This window comes from Thalassophryne amazonica, chromosome 9 (assembly GCF_902500255.1).
Source record: "Thalassophryne amazonica chromosome 9, fThaAma1.1, whole genome shotgun sequence".
In the NCBI taxonomy this organism is placed as follows: domain Eukaryota; kingdom Metazoa; phylum Chordata; class Actinopteri; order Batrachoidiformes; family Batrachoididae; genus Thalassophryne; species Thalassophryne amazonica.
The window spans coordinates 5,665,026-5,688,186 of NC_047111.1; the positions used below are offsets into that span (position 1 = coordinate 5,665,026).

Below are 23,161 nucleotides of genomic sequence, written 5' to 3' on the forward strand. Positions count from 1 at the left end.
ATTGGTCCGACTCTACACTGCAATATTTCTTAATTCACCAGGCAGCAGCAAATCAAATCGGTTGAAAAATATATTAGAAAAGAGCCCAAGCAGGGCTGGTGGCCAAGTGGTTAGTGTGCTTGGTTTCAGTGTGGAAGGTTGTTGGTGTTGCCAACCGAACGGTCCCCCCCCTAAAAATTGGTCTGCCCTACCTTCACTGTGCATGTGTCATTTCTGTGCATCAGCCGCAGTTCACTGATTATCACCTCATTTCTGCTTCAAACTGCACTCCAGTCATCATCTATCTCAGTGACAGATGTCTGAAGCTTTTGTACAACAATCATTTGCACATAAATTCAGCATTATTTCATCATAAAAGATGAAGGAAGTGATCAAAGTGCCGCAGCCAGACGAGCTGCTGCTGCTGCGTTCACCGCGCCTCCGTCATTTCAGAGCATCAGTAGTGACTCATTGATTACTGCCTCGTTTCTGCTTAAAACAGCCTCGTTTCTGCTTAAAAATGACTTTACAATGATTTAAGAGGTTTTGCTTTGTCACCTGATGGTTAATAATCACATTATTCCCTTTGATCGCTTTGGGTGTAGAGAGTCAGACTCAGAGAGTCAGTCTCAGACGAGCTGCTGTGGTCCCAAATGACGCATGCGCAGTGAAGGCAGGGAGGACCAATTTTTTTTTTTTTTGGCGCGGGGGATGGGGGGGGTGGGGCGTTCGGTCTGCGACACCGGATCAAACACCATGTAATGTGGCGTTGGTCAGGAAGGGTACCAAGTGTAAAACTTGTGCCAAATCAACATGCAGGTTTGTCTTGGATCTTTTGTAGTGACCCTGAGTGAAAAACAACAAGAATCAAAAGAACAATTTAATCATAATGAAAATGAAATCAAAGTGTAGACAGAGATGTACCTTTGTTCTCTCAGATATCTTTTTATTCAAGCCAATTTTGCCTGGATAGTGACATAAAATCAGCGTTGAAGTCTCAAATTTGACTGTAGTGTTGTCGTCGTCCCCCAGAATAATAATAATAATAATTTAAAAAAAAAAACAAAAACAAAAAAAAAAAAACCGAGAGGAATCTGACTTGAACCCCATTACAGTATTATTGTACCAAATTATTATGGATTATTATAAATCAATTTGTGTAGTCAATCCTCAAGTCCAAGTCCGAGTCATCAGTGCTCAATCCAGTGCAAATCCTCATTACTTCGGGCCGGATTCGAGTCACTACAAGTTTATATAAAACTAAAAAATTCTAGTTTCAGTTGCTGTGTGTGTGTGTGTGCACGCGTGCGCGCGCACGCTTCAACTAAGCCTGGCTCCCCAATTTTGTGAAGCCTCATCTGGCTGTTGTTTTGCGTTTTTCAACAGTAGATGGCGATATTTCACCATTTCTGCGGCTGAGCCGCTGCTCCGCCCACCGCATCCGATGATGCGTTCATGTCTGATCAGAATTTTTGTAAGCTCTTAATATCCAATTAATAAAGGTGGCATTGGAGGGCTACAGTTTTCCCGAACTATGTACGTTTGACAGCAGATTACGTGAAAACATAAAAATACAAAGACGGTATCCGTTTTACTTTTTAGTCCTTAGTGAACAGCGCTAAAATGTCAGGTTGGATAACTTTCCGCGGGTGCTTGAAGGCAACAGGACATCGAGCAGGTAGCGACTGTCAATGAGCTCCCGGGGGAGCGCGAGACCGTCCGGGAGGTCGAGTTCTGGTTCGGTGTCAGAACCGCATGAAGTGTCTCCGCACTCTGTCAGGAGGACGTCACACGGAGTTTTCTGTAACTTCTGCTCGTCTTCACCAGCTCATGGTTTTGATTCATTTTCTCATGAGGGTCGTGTGTCTTTTTTTTTTTTAACAGTGCTGTGGATTCACTAAACTCGTTTTTTTTTTTAGTAGAAGTTGGTTTTAAATGACCACGCTGCTGTGCGTTAAGTCCGTTTGACTTTGTTAACAGAGAAACTTTTTCGAGGATTATTCTCCCGACTGGGTGGTTGTTTTTTTTTTTTTTTTTTTTTCCTTTTTTTTGGCACGCCGCCGCTTTGATCTGGCAACATGCCACCTAAGTTTCAGGCGGCAACCTGTAGACCAGCCTTTGAAGTTCAAGTCCTCCATATCACGCTTTTTCATGGATTTAACCCCAAACTGAGCCTGCTGTGTTGTGAAATTACGCGCTAACTTGTGGGGAAAAATGTGATTGTGCGTTTGCGGTGATTTCGCAGTGTGATATTGTCAGTTTGAGTTGCGGATCAGGACCTGCCCTGCTGCGGGGAGACGACGCAACTTAAAAGAGAGAAAACACGCCGCCCGCACCGTTCACATGTAATCCGAATTAACTCTGGATGGAACTTTCGCCTCTGCGTTGCGCTGCAGCTTTAAAGGCTCGTGTTGTTGTTCGGTAGTCGCACGGACAGGAACCGGACCCCGTGTGTTTGTGCGTGCGCACGCCCGCGCGGACACGTTCTGGTGCTTTGCTGCTTTGAAGTCCAACATGTGCGGCCGAGCACCGCCGCTGCAGCCGAGGCCATGACCGTCCCCGAGCGGCGCCTGGCCGGGCTCTGGCTGCTCGTGGCGGCCCTGCAGCTGGTGCTGGGTCAGCCGGGCCCGGAGGCCGAGCGTCCGGCCCTCCGAGCGCTCATCAACGTGACGCTGCTGAAGCAGGAGCCCACGGGGAAGCCCATCATTCTGGAGGGAGTGTTCGTGGGAGGAAGCGCCGGCTATGCGGAGGGGAAACTAATGCAGGTAAGAAATAATCAAAGTTCACACTCATCCGCGTGTGCAGCTTTTTTTTTTTTTTTTTTTTAGTGTCTCCCGGACACCTGGTTCTTACCTGCTACCTCTCTGTGGATGTTTTTACGCCCCTGCTGCAAAGCGCCCCCTACAGCTTAACACAAGTAGGACCAGTGATTCTCACCGATCAGAGCAGAGAAATAATTTATTGATCCTGAGGGGAATTTGGATTCGTTGCAGACACTCCAGCCAATACTAGAAAATACAGTACAGTGAATTTGGCTTCGTGGTTAGCACTGTTGCCTCACAGCAAAAAGGTCATGGGATCGATTCCCACCTGTGGCCTTTCAGTGTGGAGTTTGCATGTTCTCCCCGTGTTTGTGTGGGTTCTCTCAGGGTGCTCCGCATTCCTCCCACATCCAAAGACATGCAGGTTAGGTGGATTAGAATCGAGGTCTACCTTGTAAACGAGTTCTTGATTTGGGAGCAACCTGGTTAAAAAATAAATTGAAAATAATAACAAAATAGAACAACCATAAGTAAAAGATAAATAGTGCAAACCCAGTTAGTGCAGCAGTGTGTGTGTGTGTGTGTGTGCAGCACGCACATAAAAATGCTTTAAGGCACTTAGGCAGTCATATTCCCTTCATAAAATCAAACTTTAAAGGGGTTATATTTAGGGATGTGAATCTTACAACTCACAATTCACTTCGATTCCAATTCTTGGGGTGATGATTCAATTCAGAATTGATTTTAGTTATATTACTTAAAAAATGTTTAAGAAAATGCAGCTTTACAAGGTTAATCAAGTGATTCTAAAGATGGAAATTTACTTAATCTGCTTTGCTCGTTCAGAGTTGGCTGGTAGTTTAGTGAAGTGATGGAGTGTGCGCAGAGACCGCTGCTCCGCTTCTTTTAGCTCCAGGTGATGGCGTAGCATGTGGGCTTGCGGATTTGAAGTGTTTCCGAATTAGTTGACTTTCATTTTGCAGATTTTGCACACTGCATATGTCATGTCAAGCTCCTTCTTACGCAGCAAATAATAAAATCCAAAACGCGCCCAAACATTTGCCTTCAGCAAAGACGGTGCTGGCTGAATTAGCTTCTTGTCTGCCATGCTAAGCTACAGCTCACGAATGTTTGAAGCACGCCGGACTCTCCCCTCACGGGGATGCTGTAGTACGGAGGCTGTTGCCTGACTAACAGTACACACATTGAGTAAGTAAGAAAATGTTTTTTAAAAATTGATTCTTGGACATTTAGTATCGCTTTACAATCTTAATAAATAAGAATTGCGATTCGGACGTGAATTGATTTTTTTTTCCGGCACCCCTAGTTATATTACGACTTATGTTGTGCAAAATCACAAAGTAAGTTACATCAAAGTACTTCACAGGGGTAAAGGCTAAAACTTCCCACCCCCTGGACAAGCACATAGGCAGCAGTGGTAAGGAAAGCTCTTGTCAGGTGTTTTTTGATTAACCTCAAGTAGACTGGACTCAGAGGGGTGACCATCAGCTCTGACTGTGTATCACCAGTAACAAAACACAGCATAAAGTATTGAAACATACATACATTTTTGTTAATGGTATCTAAGCCAGTTGAATGCCCAGTCCTCGTTCTGGTTCAGATCTGATGTTTGTCAACAGTTCAAATGTGAATTCCAAAGGACCAAACAATCAGATTAGAGCCCGACCGATACAGATTTTTTGAGGCCGATGCTGATAACGATATTTGGATGAAAAAAAATGCAGAGAATCAATAAATCGGCTGATTTGCCGATAGCCAATACATCAGCCGATATTATTATTATTATTATTTATTTATTTATTTATTTTTAATTTTTTTTATGAATAAAATGTTCTTTTTTGGACCCTTAACAAGCAAGGTATGAGCTAAAAGCTGAAGCTTTGTCCTCATTTTGATTAACTTTATAACAGAGAAGAATTTTCAGGTTCAAAAAAGTAATCAAGAATTAAACCTTTGTGAAATTAGCAAATACATATCCTTAAAAAGAGTTGTGAAATACATCTGATCTTGTACCTCTTGTTGCTGCAACTTAGATATAGGTTCAAGATAAGGCTATAGATCCTTATAAACTTACTTGTATGCTTTTGTCAGCCGATCAGTGCAGTGTGATGGCAAACTACGGGGGTTGGTGATGAACACATTTAAGCAGGGGTATAAGCAGCTCAGTTGAATGGAGTCAGAGCTATATCTACTGGACAAATGGACAACATTTTACATTGCCATCACAAACATTATTTCAGTAATTGTTCTGTTTATGAGAAATTATCGGCGTTCTGTTGGCAAAATTTTGGCCGATAGTGAGTACTTTGAAAAGGGCTTATATCGGCCGATAATATCAGCCAGCCGATATCGGTCGGGCTCTAAATCAGATTTCTCAAAGGAAAAAAAATCATGTCAGTTCAGTTGATAATGTGAATGTCGTCTTGCTTGAATAAATATTGCAATTTTTTTTATTGTTTATTGTACACACAACAGTGGCAATCGTAGACCCGTGGGTCTCTCAGAGAACAATGCCCACTGAGGCAAACCTTTTCGTGCATGCGCCCTACAACCCTTGAACTGCCTGTTCGCACCTCTCATATAATGCACCGCCAGTGTGTCTTGTTTAGCTGATCCCAGTACAGTGTGCACACTATCTAATTGGTGGATCAGTCAGGGAACCAAGGTAGTGGAGAGATTGTGGTGTTACAGTGTGTCTCAGCGGGGCCATAGCCCTATCAGTCCCCCGCTTTAGAGCCGCCAGAGCTTCTTGGCACAGAGATCAGAGCAGCAGTACAGAAGATGAAAATCTGGACTGTGCTTCTTTAGATAAACAGCCTGTGTGCTGAAAAGTCTCTGTGGACCCACCACACATTGTAGCAGCTGGTATTACGGTTATTAGTGCACGTATCAGTGCTGTGGTGTAGAGCTTCATAATATGATACAAAACACCTGCTCATTGGTACCTGCTTTCTGGGAATTAATTTGGACAGCCTGTTTCCCTAAAATTTTATTTATCCAGGAATGTCTTTCAGACATAAAGACATGGATGACCTCTAATTTCCTGCTTTTAAACTCAGATAAAACTGAAGTTATTGTACTTGGCCCCACAAATCTTAGAAACACGGTGTCTAACCAGATCCTTACTCTGGATGGCATTACCCTGACCTCTAGTAATACTGTGAGAAATCTTGGAGTCATTTTTGATCAGGATATGTCATTCAATGCGCATATTAAACAAATATGTAGGACTGCTTTTTTGCATTTATGCAATATCTCTAAAATCAGAAAGGTCTTGTCTCAGAGTGATGCTGAAAAACTAATTCATGCATTTATTTCCTCTAGGCTGGACTATTGTAATTCATTATTATCAGGTTGTCCTAAAAGGTCCCTGAAAAGCCTTCAGTTAATTCAAAATGCTGCAGCTAGAGTACTGACGGGGACTAGAAGGAGAGAGCATATCTCACCCATATTGGCCTCTCTTCATTGGCTTCCTGTTAATTCTAGAATAGAATTTAAAATTCTTCTTCTTACTTATAAGGTTTTGAATAATCAGGTCCCATCTTATCTTAGGGACCTCGTAGTACCATATCACCCCAATAGAGCGCTTCGCTCTCAGACTGCAGGCTTACTTGTAGTTCCTAGGGTTTGTAAGAGTAGAATGGGAGGCAGAGCCTTCAGCTTTCAGGCTCCTCTCCTGTGGAACCAGCTCCCAATTCGGATCAGGGAGACAGACTCTCTACTTTTAAGATTAGGCTTAAAACTTTCCTTTTTGCTAAAGCTTATAGTTAGGGCTGGATCAGGTGACCCTGAACCATCCCTTAGTTATGCTGCTATAGACTTAGACTGCTGGGGGGTTCCCATGATTCACTGAGTGTTTCTTTCTCTTTTTGCTCTGTATGCACCACTCTGCATTTAATCATTAGTGATCGATCTCTGCTCCCCTCCACAGCATGTCTTTTTCCTGGTTCTCTCCCTCAGCCCCAACCAGTCCCAGCAGAAGACTGCCCCTCCCTGAGCCTGGTTCTGCTGGAGGTTTCTTCCTGTTAAAAGGGAGTTTTTCCTTCCCACTGTCGCCAAGTGCTTGCTCACAGGGGGTCGTTTTGACTGTTTGGGTTTTTACGTAATTATTGTATGGCCTTGCCTTACAATATAAAGCGTCTTGGGGCAACTGTTTGTTGTGATTTGGCGCTATATAAGTAAACTTGATTGAATTGATTGATTGATCAGCAGCCTCCGTGACGTGTGCGTGCTGACAGTGTGAATGAAGCCTGACACGGTTTATAACGACTCAAACGTCTCTCCTCCTACCGGGATGTGCAGTTGTCATTAAACCATGAGAAAGAGCTGATGTGTGCACCTCCATGCGCCTCCAAAAGGATCCCCGCGAAACTTTGGTGTCATTGATTTGATTAGCTTTGTCCCGTTTTAAATCTCCGAAGAGTTCTTCAACTTACTCCAGCAAAACACATGGAGACAAAATAAAAATAAATAAATATAACCCAAACGTCGTCATCACCACCATCTTCCTGACTGACTGACTGACTGACAGCAGCAGCTGCAGCGTCATGTATATCACTGACTGTAATCTAACGTTCCCGCATTTTTGTAGCAAGGGCTAAAATTCCGGCGCCCCAAAGCCATTAATTTTGGCAATGTTGATTTGCCAAATATTTATTAATTTTCCCTAGCAACTACATACAATTGGTTATTTCGCTGCACTTCAAGGGCGCTTGAATGAGCGCCCAAGACGAGGAATGATACGTTCTCTGCTTCTGTCGGTGGAAATGCACTGTTGAATGAGAGTCAGTTGGAGGAAGTGTTGTTTTAATCACTCATATTACATGTAGGCACATACTATTAAGTAAAACTGACATTGATAATACTTTTTAAATATATATTATGACTTTTCCTCTCCACATCTAGGAGGGCAGCGCCTGAGCGCCCCCTATGGGGCAGCCGCCACTGATATGTACATTGGAACCTCGAAATATGAGCGACTCAACATACAAGGTTTTTGAAATACAAACTGTCGCTCGGTCCATATTTTTGTTTGGAATACGAGCGGAATCTGAGTCACACTTCGGGACGCCACCGGAGCAAAAAGGAAAGTGGAGAAAGGAAGGAGGAGAAACTTCTAGTGCGGACATTAAGGCAGTGGATGAATACAACCCCTGGCTCTAATGAATACATTTGACATACAACCCCTGGCAAAAATTATGGAATCACCAGCCTCTGAGGATGTTCATTCAGTTGTTTAATTTTGTAGAAAAAAAGCATATCAGACATGACACAAAACTAAAGTCATTTCAAATGACAACTTTCTGGCTTTAAGAAACACTATAAGAAATCAATAAAAAAAGATTGTGGCAGTCAGTAACAGTTACTTTTTTAGACCAAGCAGAGGAAAAAAATATGGAATCACTCAATTCTGAGGAAAAAATTGAAAATTGATGAAAATTTACAGGGTGATTCCATAATTTTTTCCTCAGAATTGAGTGATTCCATATTTTTTTCCGCTGCTTGGTCTAAAAAAGTAACCGTTACTGACTGCCACAATCTTTTTTTCTTGATTTCTTATAGTGTTTCTTAAAGCCAGAAAGTTGCCATTTGAAATGACTTTAGTTTTGTGTCATGTCTGTGATCTGCTTTTTTTATACAAAATTAAACAACTAAATGAACATCCTCAGAGGCTGGTGATTCCATAATTTTTGCCAGGGGTTGTATGTCACATATATTCATTAGAGCCCGACTGATATTGATTTTTTGATGCCGATAACGATATTTAGATGAAAAAAAATGCTGATAATCGATAAATCGGCTGATTTGCCGATAGCCAATAAATCAGCCGATATTATTATTATTTTTTTTTAAATGAATAAAATGTTCTTTTTTGGACCCTTAACAAAAAAGGTATGAGCTAAAAGCTGAATCTTTGTCCTCATATTGATTAACTTTATAACAGAACAATTTTCAAGTTCAAAAAATGCAATCAAGAATTAAACCTTTGTGAAATTAGCAAATATGTATCCTTAAAAAGAGTTGTGAAATGCATCTGATCTTGTACCTCTTGTTGCTGCAACTTAGATATAGGTTCAGGATAAGGATATAGATCCTTATAAACTTACTTGTATGCTTTTGTCAGCCGATCAGTGCAGTGTGATGGCGAACTACGGGGGCTGGTGATGAACACATTTAAGTAGGGGTGTAAGCAGCTCTCAGTTGAATGGAGTCAGAGCTCCATCTACTGGACAACCGGTGTAAGGACATTTTACATTGCCGACGCAAACATTATTTCAGTAACTGTTCTGTTTGAGAAATTATCGTCGTTCTATCGGCAAAATTTTGGCCGATAGTTAGTACTTTGAAAAGGGCTTATATCGGCTGATAATATCGGCCGGCCGGGCTCTAGTATTCATATTCATGTTGTGAAGGAAGGTTATGTGTGTGATGTGTGTGTGTAACTGTGATGAAACTGGATTTCTCTGGAATAAAATGCCACAGAGGACACATATAACAGCAGAGGAGAAGCCACTTCATTGAAAAGAAACACCCAGAAAAAGCGTCCACTGGTCGCGCTTCAGCACTTTTTAATGACACTTGTCCATCATATTTCTGCAGCATTTTGAAAGGCAGGCAGAAGCAAAGCTCCTTGGATAGATTTTGATCCAAAAGACCAAAAGAAGTTTACAATTAAAGTTACATTTGTATGATCCTTTTAAAGATCTACAGTTTAAGTTTAGTTTGTGTTTACAGTGTGCGCAAACCTTCCTCCCTCCACTTCCGCCTCCGTTAACCGCATTCGTCTGTTTTTAATGTAAGAACACTTAATACAAATTTTTTCTTTTATGTTTTATATTTTATTGTGCACAGGTAAAGTATACATGTCTGTTTGTTAATTTAAAAACATATTTTTTTTTCATAATTTAGAGTGGTTTGGGGATGTTTTACAAGGCTGGAATGGATTAAAATTATTTTAATTATTTTCAATGGGGAAAATTCCTTTGAAATATGAGCAGATTGTCTTACGAGCTTTGTCACAGAATGAATTAAACTCATATCTCAAGGTTCGTGTGTGTGTGTATATATATGTGTATGTATGTATATATATATATATATATATATATATATATATATATATATATATAATGGACAAACTCTTCACAGTGTTACCCCATTTCTGAAGAGCTGCTTTGAAACTCAAATAGTGCGGCTCCAAATGTCGCCATCTTGGCAGTGCCCAACTCCTGACTTTTAAATGGGTAAAGAGGTGGAGTGTGAACAAGAGCGGTGTGACCTGTGGAGGATCAATGAAGCCTGAGCACCCTCCTTTTTATAGTGTTCCCAAACAGGCTGAGGCTAACGAGATAACTTTGGTTTGGGTATTTGATTAACACACATTTTTGATGGCTTGGGGCGGGTATAACCAAATATGACCAGTGTATTACCGCAGTGACAGCTGCACCATCAGTGGACATAATAACATCAGGCTACGATACCTGCTGATTAGTGCTAATTGTTATAACAAAAATTAAATCATATGAAAATTTTACTTAGAGGAAATTCTGGATCTTTGATGGCTCATAAGTACAATTACCGTATTTTTCGGGCTGTAAGTCGCATTGGCAGGTTGCGTTTTCCCGATGATGTCACAACAACATGGCTGCAGTAGAGCTCAGGGTTCAGACAGCTGCTGTTATTAAGATTTACCTTTCACCTGTACACTTATCAACCTCTATTGTTCAGGATTTTTTTTTTTAAATATCAACATTCCATCATTTTTAGTAGTTTTATTTGGTGTCACCTACACTTTAAGGTGTGGTTGAAGACATAAAAAACACAAAGTTATGTTTAGGCCTATAGAAATGGATAATTAGGGCCCGAGTAGGCAACGTCCTACGAGGACCCTATTGTAATTGCACTGTTTATTATTATTATTATTATTTATTATTATTATTATTATTCTCACTCTTGAAATCGAAATTTCGGCCTCTTCCCATGCTCAAAAACTCACCAAACTTTCCAAAGTCGTCCGGCCAGATCCGAAATTCGATATTTTGGGGGCCTTGCACATGGTCGCAGAAAAATCGCGAAATAGCGCCCCCTAGAAATTTTCAAAAACCCCTCCACATTGGGCTTTTTTCGTCGTAGCCTCACGAAATTCGGTACACATATTTACCATGCCAGGACGCACGAAAAAGTCTCTTACTGTCATGGTGAAATATCGACAGGAAGTCGGCCATTTTGATTTTAAGTTTCGATTTTTGCCATTTTTGGCCATTTCCACTACTTACATTTGAACGAACTCGTCCTAGGGATTTCATCCGATCGTCTTCAAATTTGGTCAAAATCATCACAACACAATGGTGATCAAAAGTTATCAAAAGATTCTAATTAAGTCAAAAGGCGTGGCTGCTAGGGGTCGTCAAACTTTGGCGAGCTTTTTGGAGCACGCCATTTCACTTCGAACGGCTGTCACACCCACATCGTAGATCCTTCAAACTTGCTGGACATGATGAGGGCTCCGCCATGAACGTCTACATATCTTAAGTTCCCACCTGCACCATAGCGCCCCCCGGTGGTGGCGAGAAATGTCCTATTTTTACTTTAAGAGGTCCTGATGTCACATACTTAACCCAATCAACTTCATTCCAGTTCTAAAACATGCAGAACAACTTGGTGAACGTAGGCGATGAACGCCGTGAAGTTACAAGTAACGGCGTCCGTTTGGCGGCGTGCCGAATATTGCCCATTCGCCATGAAATTATGTTCTTCCTTTTGACGGCTTTAATTTTGTCAAATGATCATGAAAATTGATACACAGGTCGAGCCCGACAACCTCTTACAATTCATATGGGCGTTGCCCATGGGCGGGGCAAAATGCCTCAATAGCGCCCACTTGAAACTTTCAAAAACCCCTCCACATAGGGGTTTTTTTTGGAGTAGGGAGATGAAAATTGGTACACATGTGTAACTTGCATAGACGTACAAAAACGTCTCTTGCACCATGGGTCTACTCCAAACAGGAAGTCAGCCATTTTGAATTTTCTTCTCATTTTGGCGTGATTTCCACATGTTGTATTTGAACGAACTCCTCCTAGGGATTTTGTCCAATGCACTTCAAATTTCTTCCAGATCACCCAGAGACGATACTGACCAAAAGTTATCGAAAGCTTTTCTTTATGTTGAAAGGTGTGGCCGCTATGGCGCCGCCATTTTGACCCTTCACCATGGAACATTATACTTAAACAGGTACTGATGTCACGTAGTTAACCCCATCAACTTCCTTCCACATCTAAAACATGCAGAACAAGTTGCTGAATGTAGGCGATGATCACCGTGAAGTTACGAGTAACGGCGTCTGTGTGGTGGCATGGCGAATATCGCCCCTTCGCCATGACATTACGTTCTTCCTTTTGACTACTTTAATTTTGTCGTATCATCATGAAAATTGATACACAGGTCAAGCATGACAACCTCCTACAATTCATACGGGCCTCGCCTATGGGCGGGTCAAAGTGCCTCAATAGCGCCCCCTTGAAAATTTCAAAAACCCCTCCCCATAGGGGTTTTTTTGGAGTAGGGAGATGAAAATTGGTACACGTGTGACTTGCATAGACGTACAAAAATGTCTCTTGCACCATGAGTCTACTCCAGACAGGAAGTCTGCCATTTTGAATTTTCTTCTCATTTTGAAATGATTTCCACATGTTGTATTTGAACGAACTCCTCCTAGGGATTTTGTCCAATGCACTTCAAATTTCTTTGACAACATCCAAAGATGATACTGACCAAAAGTTATCGAAAGCTTTTCTCTATGTTGAAGGGTGTGGCCGCTATGGTTCCGCCATTTTGACCCTTTGCCATGGAACATCAAGTCATGATAACTCCTTCATGCTTTGCCTGATTGACTTGAAACTTCACATGTATGATGACGGTTGGCCCCTGAACACACCCAGCCCCTCTGTTTGTACACTGAGCGCCCCCTAGTGGATGAACAATCAACATGTCATAACTCCTTGATGCATTGTGTGATTTGTTTAAAATTTTAACTGTGTGATGAGTGGTTGCCCCTGCATGCACATGCCCACATGTGCTCACAAGGGCACCCACTGGCCTGGGTAGGCGGGTGTGCGGAACGAGGGCCAATATATGACTGCTTGCAGTCCTAGTTATAACTGTTGTTTTTTGTTTTTTTTTTCTCATAATTTTTTTGATGGGGGTGGGGGTGGGGGGGGTGGGGGGGAGTGCCTTTCCGGTAAAGTCTTGAGCCTGTTCAGTGCACACACGTAGGATTCACAAGTGGATTAACGTTTGTGAGCCGTAAAGGAAAGCTCTGTCAATGTATTTGCCGTTTCCCAAGAAACGGGCTGACGGGGGGATGAAGCGCTGTAGGATCTTGTCTGGCGTCACTCACCAGGTGTCGGTGGTTTTGTCGATGGAGAGCCAGAAGCTGCAGTTTGACGTAATTGATAAGGATTTACAGGGAAAAAGTCTCCAGTATTTAGTGTATGTTGTTGACTTCAACATGTTCTGGATGGACAGTTGGCTCAAGGATGTCAAGCTTTAAGGAATCTAACCCCCCCCCCCCCCCCCAAAAAAAAAAAATTGCCCAGTTTTTCCTCTCGTTTTGTCTCCAATGAAATGCACACACATGAAAATATTTGAAACTCTTGCCATCAACTCTCTGCACGTGTGTGTGTGTGTGTGTGTGTGTGTGTGTGTGTGTGTGTGTGTGTGTGTGTGTGTGTGTGTGTGTGTGTGTGTGTGTGTGTGTGTGTGTGTGTGTGTGTGTGTGTGTGTGTGTGAGAGATGTAGTTCTCTGTGCCACAGCCAGAATGGCGACGACGTAATCCTCTGCTGTTTTCTCCTTTTTGTCTGCACCAGAACTCTGCTGCTGCTGTTATCTGCTCAGTTGAAGTGTTATTTTTCTTTAGAATAAGTCAGATTGTACAGTGGAGCTCCACTAAGGTATAGTTTTGTTTTTTTTTTTTTTCTTAACCTGCCTTTTTTTTTTTTGGCTCACAAGTGCACAGGGGTTGTGTTATTTTGCAGGATGCTCTTTGTTGTAGCTCAGACCTGTTCCAACAGGTCCTCACTGCCTTGACAGGTTGCTTTGTGGTTCCTTTATGTTCTAATGTTCCAATAGATGAGGAGGTGGGGGGGCTGACTTCCATGAATATGTTTTCTCTCTCTCTTGCACACGCTTTCTCGGCATATAGATTAGAGTGTGTGTATATATGAGGTGCATCCAAAAAAGTATCCAACATTATTTTATTCCACAGAAACAAATGCAGCATGTGAGGTGTGATTTGGTGGAGAGGTGTAGGGAACCTTCTGGCACATGTTTGATTTTTTTTTTTTTTTCTAGTCTGCCGTGCACATCAGTCGCGTGCACCAAACTGAAGAGCGCAGACATGTACTGCAGCTCCTTTGGATTTTAACATGGAACAGAACAACTTGAGGCGGGCACTCTAGATGGAAGATTTGAGCATGTGGAGAGATCATTCAGTCTTTCCTGGTCAGTGCATCACTCCTGTAATTCATCAGACTTCCTACTCCCCTGATATGGCGTCTCTGGCTTTTGGCTGTTAAGAATGACACTAAAAGGGTCTCAGTTTCAGATGCTAGAGTGAAAAATGCATGATTTGAGGGGTTTCGACTTCAGGGGGATATACGTGGGATAGACTGGATCATTTGGTCAATGATTTGCATTTTCTTTTTCATAATAACCGTCTCCATATTTTTAAGGGGTATTTCCAAATATTTGTGGAAACACCAACCCCTACTTAAAAATAGGTTTAACAGACAAGTAAAGGTGGTGGTTCGCACTTAAAATCGTTAGTGCACTTTGTTTCAGTGCGGAAGGTTCCTGGTTCAAATCTCACCCCTGCCACATTTCTTTATGTAATGTGGAGTTGCATCAGGAAGAGCATCCGGCGTAAAACTTGTGCTTATTCAACATGCAGATCCACCTCGGATTTGCTGTGGCGACCCCGAGTGAAAACAAGGGAGCAGCCGAAGGGACTTAAGGTGCATTGACGCACGTCATTGTGACAATCTCACCTGCTGTATTCCCAGCTGGATGCTGTGTATATAAAATAATTATTTTGTAGTGGATTAATCATTTTCTCTGCAAGTTGGCTGCTGAAAATGGCTCTAATTGCTTCCTGAATCACAGAGGACTGCTCTAGGTGGAGCCGGTGTGCGCCAAATGAGCTGGAGAAAGCATTTTGAGCCGTCTAAAAAGGTAATTATTTGTCATGTTAACATTGTCATAGCTTGGTAAAACAGTTGCATGTTCTTGTGTGCAGCTGTAAAAGTATGTTTATGACAGATGTAACATCTCATAATAATCGATCAGACAAGCTGCGCTGTGATGCCATGCGCTGACACAACCACTCGCTCTGTTCACTTTTTCTTTACTCCACTTGACGCTGCACGTAGTGTTGGTGAGCTGATCGCACCACGTTGCATGACATTTATGCGTGAAAGATTTTTTGAACATTTCAAAATTCTCTTTGTGCAGTTGCATGCGCCGGCGACCCTCTTGCGTTCAGTCTGCACCCGTTAAAGACGAGTTTACTCTACTGTCCTGCACAACACAGGGCGTGCAAGTGTGTGCATCAAAGTTGTGCAAGTGTCAGTGGGCCTTTACAATGGTTGTCATGAGTGAGGAAAGTAGCTGTAGACACCAAAATGTAAATATTTCTTTCTGATGCAAAGTTGGACATTTTGACATGAGGGTCTATGTGGAGTGACTCGCTTTTGCAGCCTTTCAAGGAACTGCTGGTTTTGGCTGTTTTGTTGAATTGAGTATAAACACAGTTAACTCTCACTGTTAGTTAATGCTTATTACTGCATTAGCTAATGTTTAATGTACCATTTGTTATGAAGTGTTACCAATATGTTCAGACTCTTGTTTTTGGAAAAAAAACTTCAATACTAGCTTAGGCTCGCATTACATTAGCTAAAGTGCTGCCTTTCAGAATGAAGCTCAGTTACAGTGTGCAGCTTACACTGCATGTCATACAAATGATTTTATTTTGAAGTTAATTTAGGAACATGTGATCTGAAGGCAAAGAGGAAGTAGTTCAGTATGTCACATAAACGGTTGATATGCAAAGTAAATAGTGCTTTTCAGAAAGCAAAGAGGAGACACATTATCCCAGACCAGCCAACAGTATAGTGACACACACATATTAGATGGCGAATTTATTGTTCCCTGCAGCGATTACACATTATTTTGGCCACATGTTGACCTTTAGAAGCATCATATTTGTCTCAGTTTAAGGATTATTTTTATTAATGCATTAAGTCTAAAATAAATTTTACAATAGGTGTAATATGTTAGATTTGCACAAAGTATAATGATACTGAAAAAGTTTCACATACACTGTAAAATATAAGTTGACTTTACTAAAAAAAAAAAATAAACTTGCTGCTTTAAAAATTAATTTATTTTGACTTAAATGAATCAGATTTGATTAACTTAATTATTGTGAGTGTGCAGCACTCAAATAAACTTAAATAACTAGATTATAGTAACTTGTTTATTTTTAGTTTGCAGTACTCAAACTAAAATAATTGGGGCATAGTAACTTGTTTATTTTGAGTTTGCAGTACTAAAATAAATTAGATTACAGTAACATATTTACTGTGAGCATCCAGTACTGAAGTGATAAGCTTAATTCTCTTTAGTTTTGCTCTTCCATGATAATCTAAGTGAAGAGCATACATAAGCCCAAATATGAGGCAGACTGCCTGGGGAAAGTCTCTAACATTGTCCATGACAGTACTTCCCTCAAGTACGATGGCAGTGGAGATGGGCTGGAGGTGCACTGCGTTGAAACCCTGTCAGCACACCAGCTGTCACTGAGGCCAGTACTTCTTTCACTGTATCCTGCAAAAGAAGAAAACACAACTATCTTTTTTATCTGGTCTTCTTTTTTTTGGGGGGGGGGGCACCCTGGTGCAACCCTAAATTCATTCACATTGCATTTTAATTCTGTAGAATGGATGATTTTCAAATTGTGAGATAGGAGAATTCACATCCTTAATTTAATTATTACATTATGTATTTACTAGGGATTCTGATCATTTATGAGTGAGGTCAGAATCCACCTGATTCTGATCAACTACAAATAATTAATTTTAATATAGCAAATATGATTACAGATTCTTTGTCATCATTGTAACAAGTACAGTGCAAAGGTAAGGTGTAGCCTTTTAGTACAAATATAAACCTGAGTAAATCACACTCAGATTTAAAAGGTCTGGAGAAGAAAAGAAAAATCAACATAAAATTTAACAGAATGAAAAAGGTGTGTTCAAAACACAAATTAAATGAAAGAAAACAATTATAAGTAATAGTAACAAAAAAATTGCTGCATATAAAAAAGAGAAAAGTATGTACAAAACTGGTAATTTCAGTGGCAGTGGATATTGCACATTAACAAATATATATTGCACATGAAACATTTTGTCAATAAATTGAGATCAGTAGGTTTCTTTCTTCTTTCAGTATGTTACTTAGAAAGCAAGTCTTGTAGACTTCACTGGAGTCATCACCAAGTACAACAGGAAGGCCTTGGAGGACACCAGAGCGAAGTGCTGTCACATCTAGTGACTAAAAATACAGAGGGACAGATATAAGTTAAGAACTTTGTAGCATTTCGAGGGGTTGGGGGGGGGGTGGTATGTGTTGATATACTGTTCTGTATTTGCTGTAATGGTGCAGGCGTATATTCGAGAAAGAGCTTTAAGTTTCATTAGTATAATTGGTAATATGCTTAGTTGGGCTCTATGCCATGGAGTGTTGCAGAGAGGAGGAGGAGACAGAGAGAGCCAGATGTGTGGCTCCACGTGGCTCTCGTCTCGCTCGTTTTCTCAAACATCAGGCGCAGCAGCAGCAGGTGGAACACCTGCAGGAGCGCACTGATGAACATTGGAATGAGACTTTTAGCCGACTTGCCGTCATTGTCTTTATTCAGCATACTGCAGCAATGAAACTGAATGCGGTGCAGCTGGGTTTAATTGTGTGCACGTCAGAGAGGAACGCTGTCATGCTCTGTTAATGATCACCACTAATCAAGATGGATCAACATGCTCAGTTATGACCTCCATGACATGAGAAATGAGGGCAGTGCGTGACATTTGTGGAAGTTTTTTTAACAGCCAAAACCATGCTCTACGAAAATCACGAATATCACACACCAACACGCACTATTAAGAAACCTACTCTGATGCGTTAAGTCACGTTAAGAATGTCAGCAATGTGCCAAGAATGACGCAAATATGACATTCATAACGTGTCCTGCCTATGTGTGAAGACAGCATAACATATCAAATTATGGTAAATAATACATTAATACTTATATTATTATACAAATAACATTTGTACACACACATGGGTATTAAAACATTTTACTGATTTGTACAGTAGTGTTCAGAATAATAATAGTGCTGTGTGACTAAAATGATTAGTCCAGGTTTTGAGTATATTTCTTATTGTTACATGGGAAACAAGGTACCAGTAGATTCTCACAAATCCTGTTATCAAATTATCGGCAAAATTTCGGCCGATAGTGAGTACTTTGAAAAGGGCTTATATTGAATTAAATTGAATTGAATTGAATTGGCCGATAATATCGGCCGGCCGATATATCGGTCGGGCTCTAATCTGGAATGAATTATTTTAACATTGACAAACTAAAATGTGCAATTAATTGTTTTTTTTTTTTAATTATTTTTAAAATGAGTGTAATTCATTATCAAAAGCAGCACTGAGGTCTAACAGAACAAGCACAGAGATGAGTCCACTGTCTGAGGCCATAAGAAGATCATTTGTAACCTTCACTAATGCTGTTTCTGTACTATGATGAATTCTAAAACCTGACTGAAACTCTTCAAATAGACCATTCCTCTGCAGATGATCAGTTAGCTGTTTTACAACTACCCTTTCAAGAATTTTTGAGAGAAAAGGAAGGTTGGAGATTGGCCTATAATTAGCTAAGATAGCTGGGTCAAGTGATGGCTTTTTAAGTAATGGTTTAATTACTGCCACCTTTAAAAGCCTGTGGTACATAGCCAACTAATAAAGATAGATTGATCATATTTAAGATTGAAGCATTAAATAATGGTAGGGCTTCCTTAAGCCGCCTGGTAGGAATGGGGTCTAATAGACATGTTGATGGCTTGGATGAAGTAACTAATGAAAATAACTCAGACAGAACAATTGGAGAGAAAGAGTCTAACCAAATACCGGCATCACTGAAAGCAGCCAAAGATAACGATACGTCTTTGGGATGGTTATGAGTAATTTTTTCTCTAATAGTTACAATTTTATTAGCAAAGAAAGTCATGAAGTCATTACTAGTTACAGTTAAAGGAATACTCGGCTCAATAGAGCTCTGACTCTTTGTCAGCCTGGCTACAGTGCTGAAAAGAAACCTGGGGTTGTTTTTATTTTCTTCAATTAGTGATGAGTAGTAAGATGTCCTAGCTTTACGGAGGGCTTTTTTTATAGAGCAACAGACTCTTTTTCCAGGCTAAGTGAAGATCTTCTAAATTAGTGAGACACCATTTCCTCTCCAACGTACGGGTTATCTGCTTTAAGCTGCGAGTTTGTGAGTTATACCACGGAGTCAGGCACTTCTGATTTAAGGCTCTCTTTTTCAGAGGAGCTACAGCATCCAAAGTTGTCTTCAATGAGGATGTAAAACTATTGACGAGATACTCTATCGCACTTACAGAGTTTAGGTAGCTACTCTGCACTGTGTTGGTATATGGCATTAGAGAACATAAAGAAGGAATCATATCCTTAAACCTAGTTACAGCGCTTTCTGAAAGACTTCTAGTGTAATGAAACATATTCCTCACTGCTGGGTAGTCCATCAGAGTAAATGTAAATGTTATTAAGAAATGATCAGACAGAAGGGAGTTTTCAGGGAATACTGTTAAGTCTTCAATTTCCATACAATAAGTCAGAACAAGATCTAAGATATGATTAAAGTGCTGGGTGGACTCATTTACATTTTGAGCAAAGCCAATTGAGTCTAATAATAGATTAAATGCAGTGTTGAGGCTGTCATTCTCAGCATCTGTGTGGATGTTAAAATCACCCACTATAATTATCTTATCTGAGCTAAGCACTAAGTCAGACAAAAGGTCTGAAAATTCACAGAGAAACTCACAGTAACGACCAGGTGGACGATAGATAATAACAAATAAAACTGATTTTTTGGGACTTCCAATTTGGATGGACAAGACTAAGAGTCAAGCTTTCAAATGAATTAAAGCTCTGTCTGGTTTTTTGATTAATTAATAAGCTGGAATGGAAGATTGCTGCTAATCCTCCGCCCCGGCCCGTGCTACGAGCATTCTGACAGTTAGTGTGACTCGGGGGTGTTGACTCATTTAAACTAACATATTCATCCTGCTGTAACCAGGTTTCTGTAAGGCAGAATAAATCAATATGTTGATCAATTATTATATCATTTACTAACAGGGACTTAGAAGAGAGAGACCTAATGTTTAATAGACCACATTTAACTGTTTTAGTCTGTGGTGCAGTTGAAGGTGCTATATTATTTTTTCTTTTTGAATTTTTATGCTTAAATAGATTTTTGCTGGTTATTGGTAGTCTGGGAGCAGGCACCGTCTCTACGGGGATGGGGTAATGAGGGGATGGCAGGGGGAGAGAAGCTGCAGAGAGGTGTGTAAGACTACAGCTCTGCTTCCTGGTCCCAACCCTGGATAGTCACGGTTTGGAGGATTTAAGAAAATTGGTCAGATTTCTAGAAATGAGAGCTGCTCCATCCAAAGTGGGATGGATGCCGTCTCTCCTAACAAGACCAGGTTTTCCCCAGAAGCTTTTCCAATTATCTATGAAGCCCACCTCATTTTTTGGACACCACTCAGACAGCCAGCAATTCAAGGAGAACATGCGGCTAAACATGTCACTCCCGGTCTGATTGGGAAGGGGCCCAGAGAAAACTACAGAGTCCAACATTGTTTTTGCAAAGTTACACACCGATTCAATGTTAATTTTAGTGACCTCCGATTGGCGTAACCGGGTGTCATTACTGCCGACGTGAATTACAATCTTACCAAATTTACGCTTAGCCTTAGCCAGCCGTTTCAAATTTCCTTCAAGGTCGCCTGCTCTGGCCCCCGGAAGACAATTGACTATGGTTGCTGGTGTCGCTAACTTCACATTTCTCAAAACAGAGTCGCCAATAACCAGAGTTTGATCCTCGGCAGGTGTGTCGTCGAGTGGGGAAAAACGGTTAGAAATGTGAACGGGTTGGCGGTGTACATGGGGCTTCTGTTTAGGGCTACGCTTCCTCCTCACAGTCACCCAGTCGGCCTGCTTTCCCGGCTGCTCGGGATCTGCCAGAGGGAAACTAACGGCGGCTAAGCTACCTTGGTCCGCACCGACTACAGGGGCCTGGCTAGCTGTAGAATTTTCCACGGTGCAGAGCCGAGTCTCCAATTCGCCCAGCCTGGCCTCCAAAGGTACGAATAAGCTACACTTATTACACGTACCATTACTGCTAAAGGAGGCCGAGGAATAACTAAACATTTCACACCCAGAGCAGAAAAGTGCAGGAGAGACAGGAGAAGCCGCCATGCTAAACCGGCTAAGAGCTAGTAGCTGCGCTAAGCTAGCGGATTCCTAAAAACACACAAATTGAATAATGTGTAAATAATTTAGAGGTGATTCAGCAGAGGGAGTGCTTTAGTTAAGGCACGTGAAGATTACACTGTGAAACAAATCGTTATCTAGTTAACTAGATCAATCTAACTGCGCAGATTAAACAGCTAACAGATACAGCAAAACACCGCTGTGCTCCGGAACAGGAAGTGATACAGTACCGCAGTGAGAGCCAACCACCAGTAGAGGCAAGCAAGAGCAGCTTACTTGCTGAGATTGGGTTATGTGTGGCCAGTTGACCATCTGCTTCAGCCTGAATGGGAGATAGTGAAAAAGAACACAAAATTAAGGCAACATTTTCAAAATAAAGCTGCAAGCAGTACGGGTCAGGACCTCACACTCCCGTCAGGGTAGGCCCAATCATGGCCTCTGGGGTATTTAAATATTAATTAAACAAAGTGTGTCTGATGTGGACATGCAGCTGTGAGAGGATCAATCAAGTAAGCAGACAGAGAGAAATATTCATTCAATTAAATGGGAAAAGTGATTAAACCTACACTTTTTTGAACTGTCACTGCCTCCATTTTAGCTGAATTTTATTCAAACTTTAAAATCAGTCCAAAATTTTGACCTACAAATCTTGTATTGACATGATTTTGCTATCTTTTACCGTTACTGAGATATGAGTGTTGGTCTGTGCTTCCAGAGACGTTAAAACTAGAGCCCGACCGCTATGGATTTTTTTAGCCTGATGCCGATAACGATATTTGGATGAAAAAAATGCTGATAGCCGATAAATCAGCCGATATTATTATTTTTTAATGTATGAAATGTTCTTTTTTAGATCCTTAACAAAAAAGGTATGAGCTAAAAGCTGAAGCTTTGTCCTCATATTAACTTTATAACAGAAGAAGTTTCAAGTTCAAAAAATGCAAAAATGCAATTGGAGCAGTTAAGGGGCTATTCAAACGGGCCAACTAGTAAGATATCACTCCTGAAAACGATCTTTGCCATATCACGTGAGGTAAATCTGCCCTACGATTGGATTTTGGAAAACCCTGTGATGGAGAACCAAGTCCGATTGGACACTCACATTGTGCACGTCATCACACATCTTCTGTGAGGAGTACCAACATGGCTGACGGTGGATTGAAAGTCCGCGGAGTTAACTTTTCAGCTAAGAAAAAAGTATGTTTCTGTCTCATACGTGGCTGCAACATCTCTGTCTATAGACGGATTTCCGTCAATTTTTATTTTCTGGTTCCGTTTATTCCGTCATTTATAATCTCTATCTGAAAAAAATATTTTATTGCTTCATTTCGACACAAAACGGGAGAGAAGGACGGAATATCGCTTTAAAATGTATTCCATACGGACGCCGCCATTACAGGAAGCGGTCGTGTGTGCGCCATGGTGTTCTGGGCAGCGACTCTGTCACCGCGCTCATTGCTTTCTGAAGGTAAACGTGAGCAAAACCTCCGTTTATGGATTTCCATCCAATTTTTTTTTCCATGTTCCGTTTATATCTTTATATAAAACCGCTAACTTAAAAAAAAAATACTTTATGGCTTTATTTCGACACGAAACGCGCTCCTGTCAAACCGGGTGTCCCTATGATAAAATCAAACTCACCCCTCTCTTCTTCTACGGCGTTTAATGGCAGCCGGCATCCTTATTGTTGGACTGCTGCCACCTACTGTATCAGGTCGTTAAAGCAACCCTAAATCCTCTCATTGAGTCCCGTGTCTTTCAAGTATTTAAA

General features: G+C 41.1%; 1 protein-coding gene across 1 annotated transcript in view; it reads left to right on the top strand.

Annotated features, from left to right (window-relative positions):
• The first annotated feature begins 2,295 nt into the window (after positions 1-2,295).
• The window catches only part of LOC117516684 (E3 ubiquitin-protein ligase RNF43), a 368,264-nt gene continuing 347,398 nt past the window's right edge, over positions 2,296-23,161 (top strand). The window contains exon 1 of the mRNA XM_034177526.1: positions 2,296-2,744. Coding sequence (XP_034033417.1) covers positions 2,529-2,744 — 216 coding nt within the window. The 5' untranslated portion in view covers positions 2,296-2,528. The remainder of the gene's footprint in view (positions 2,745-23,161) is intronic.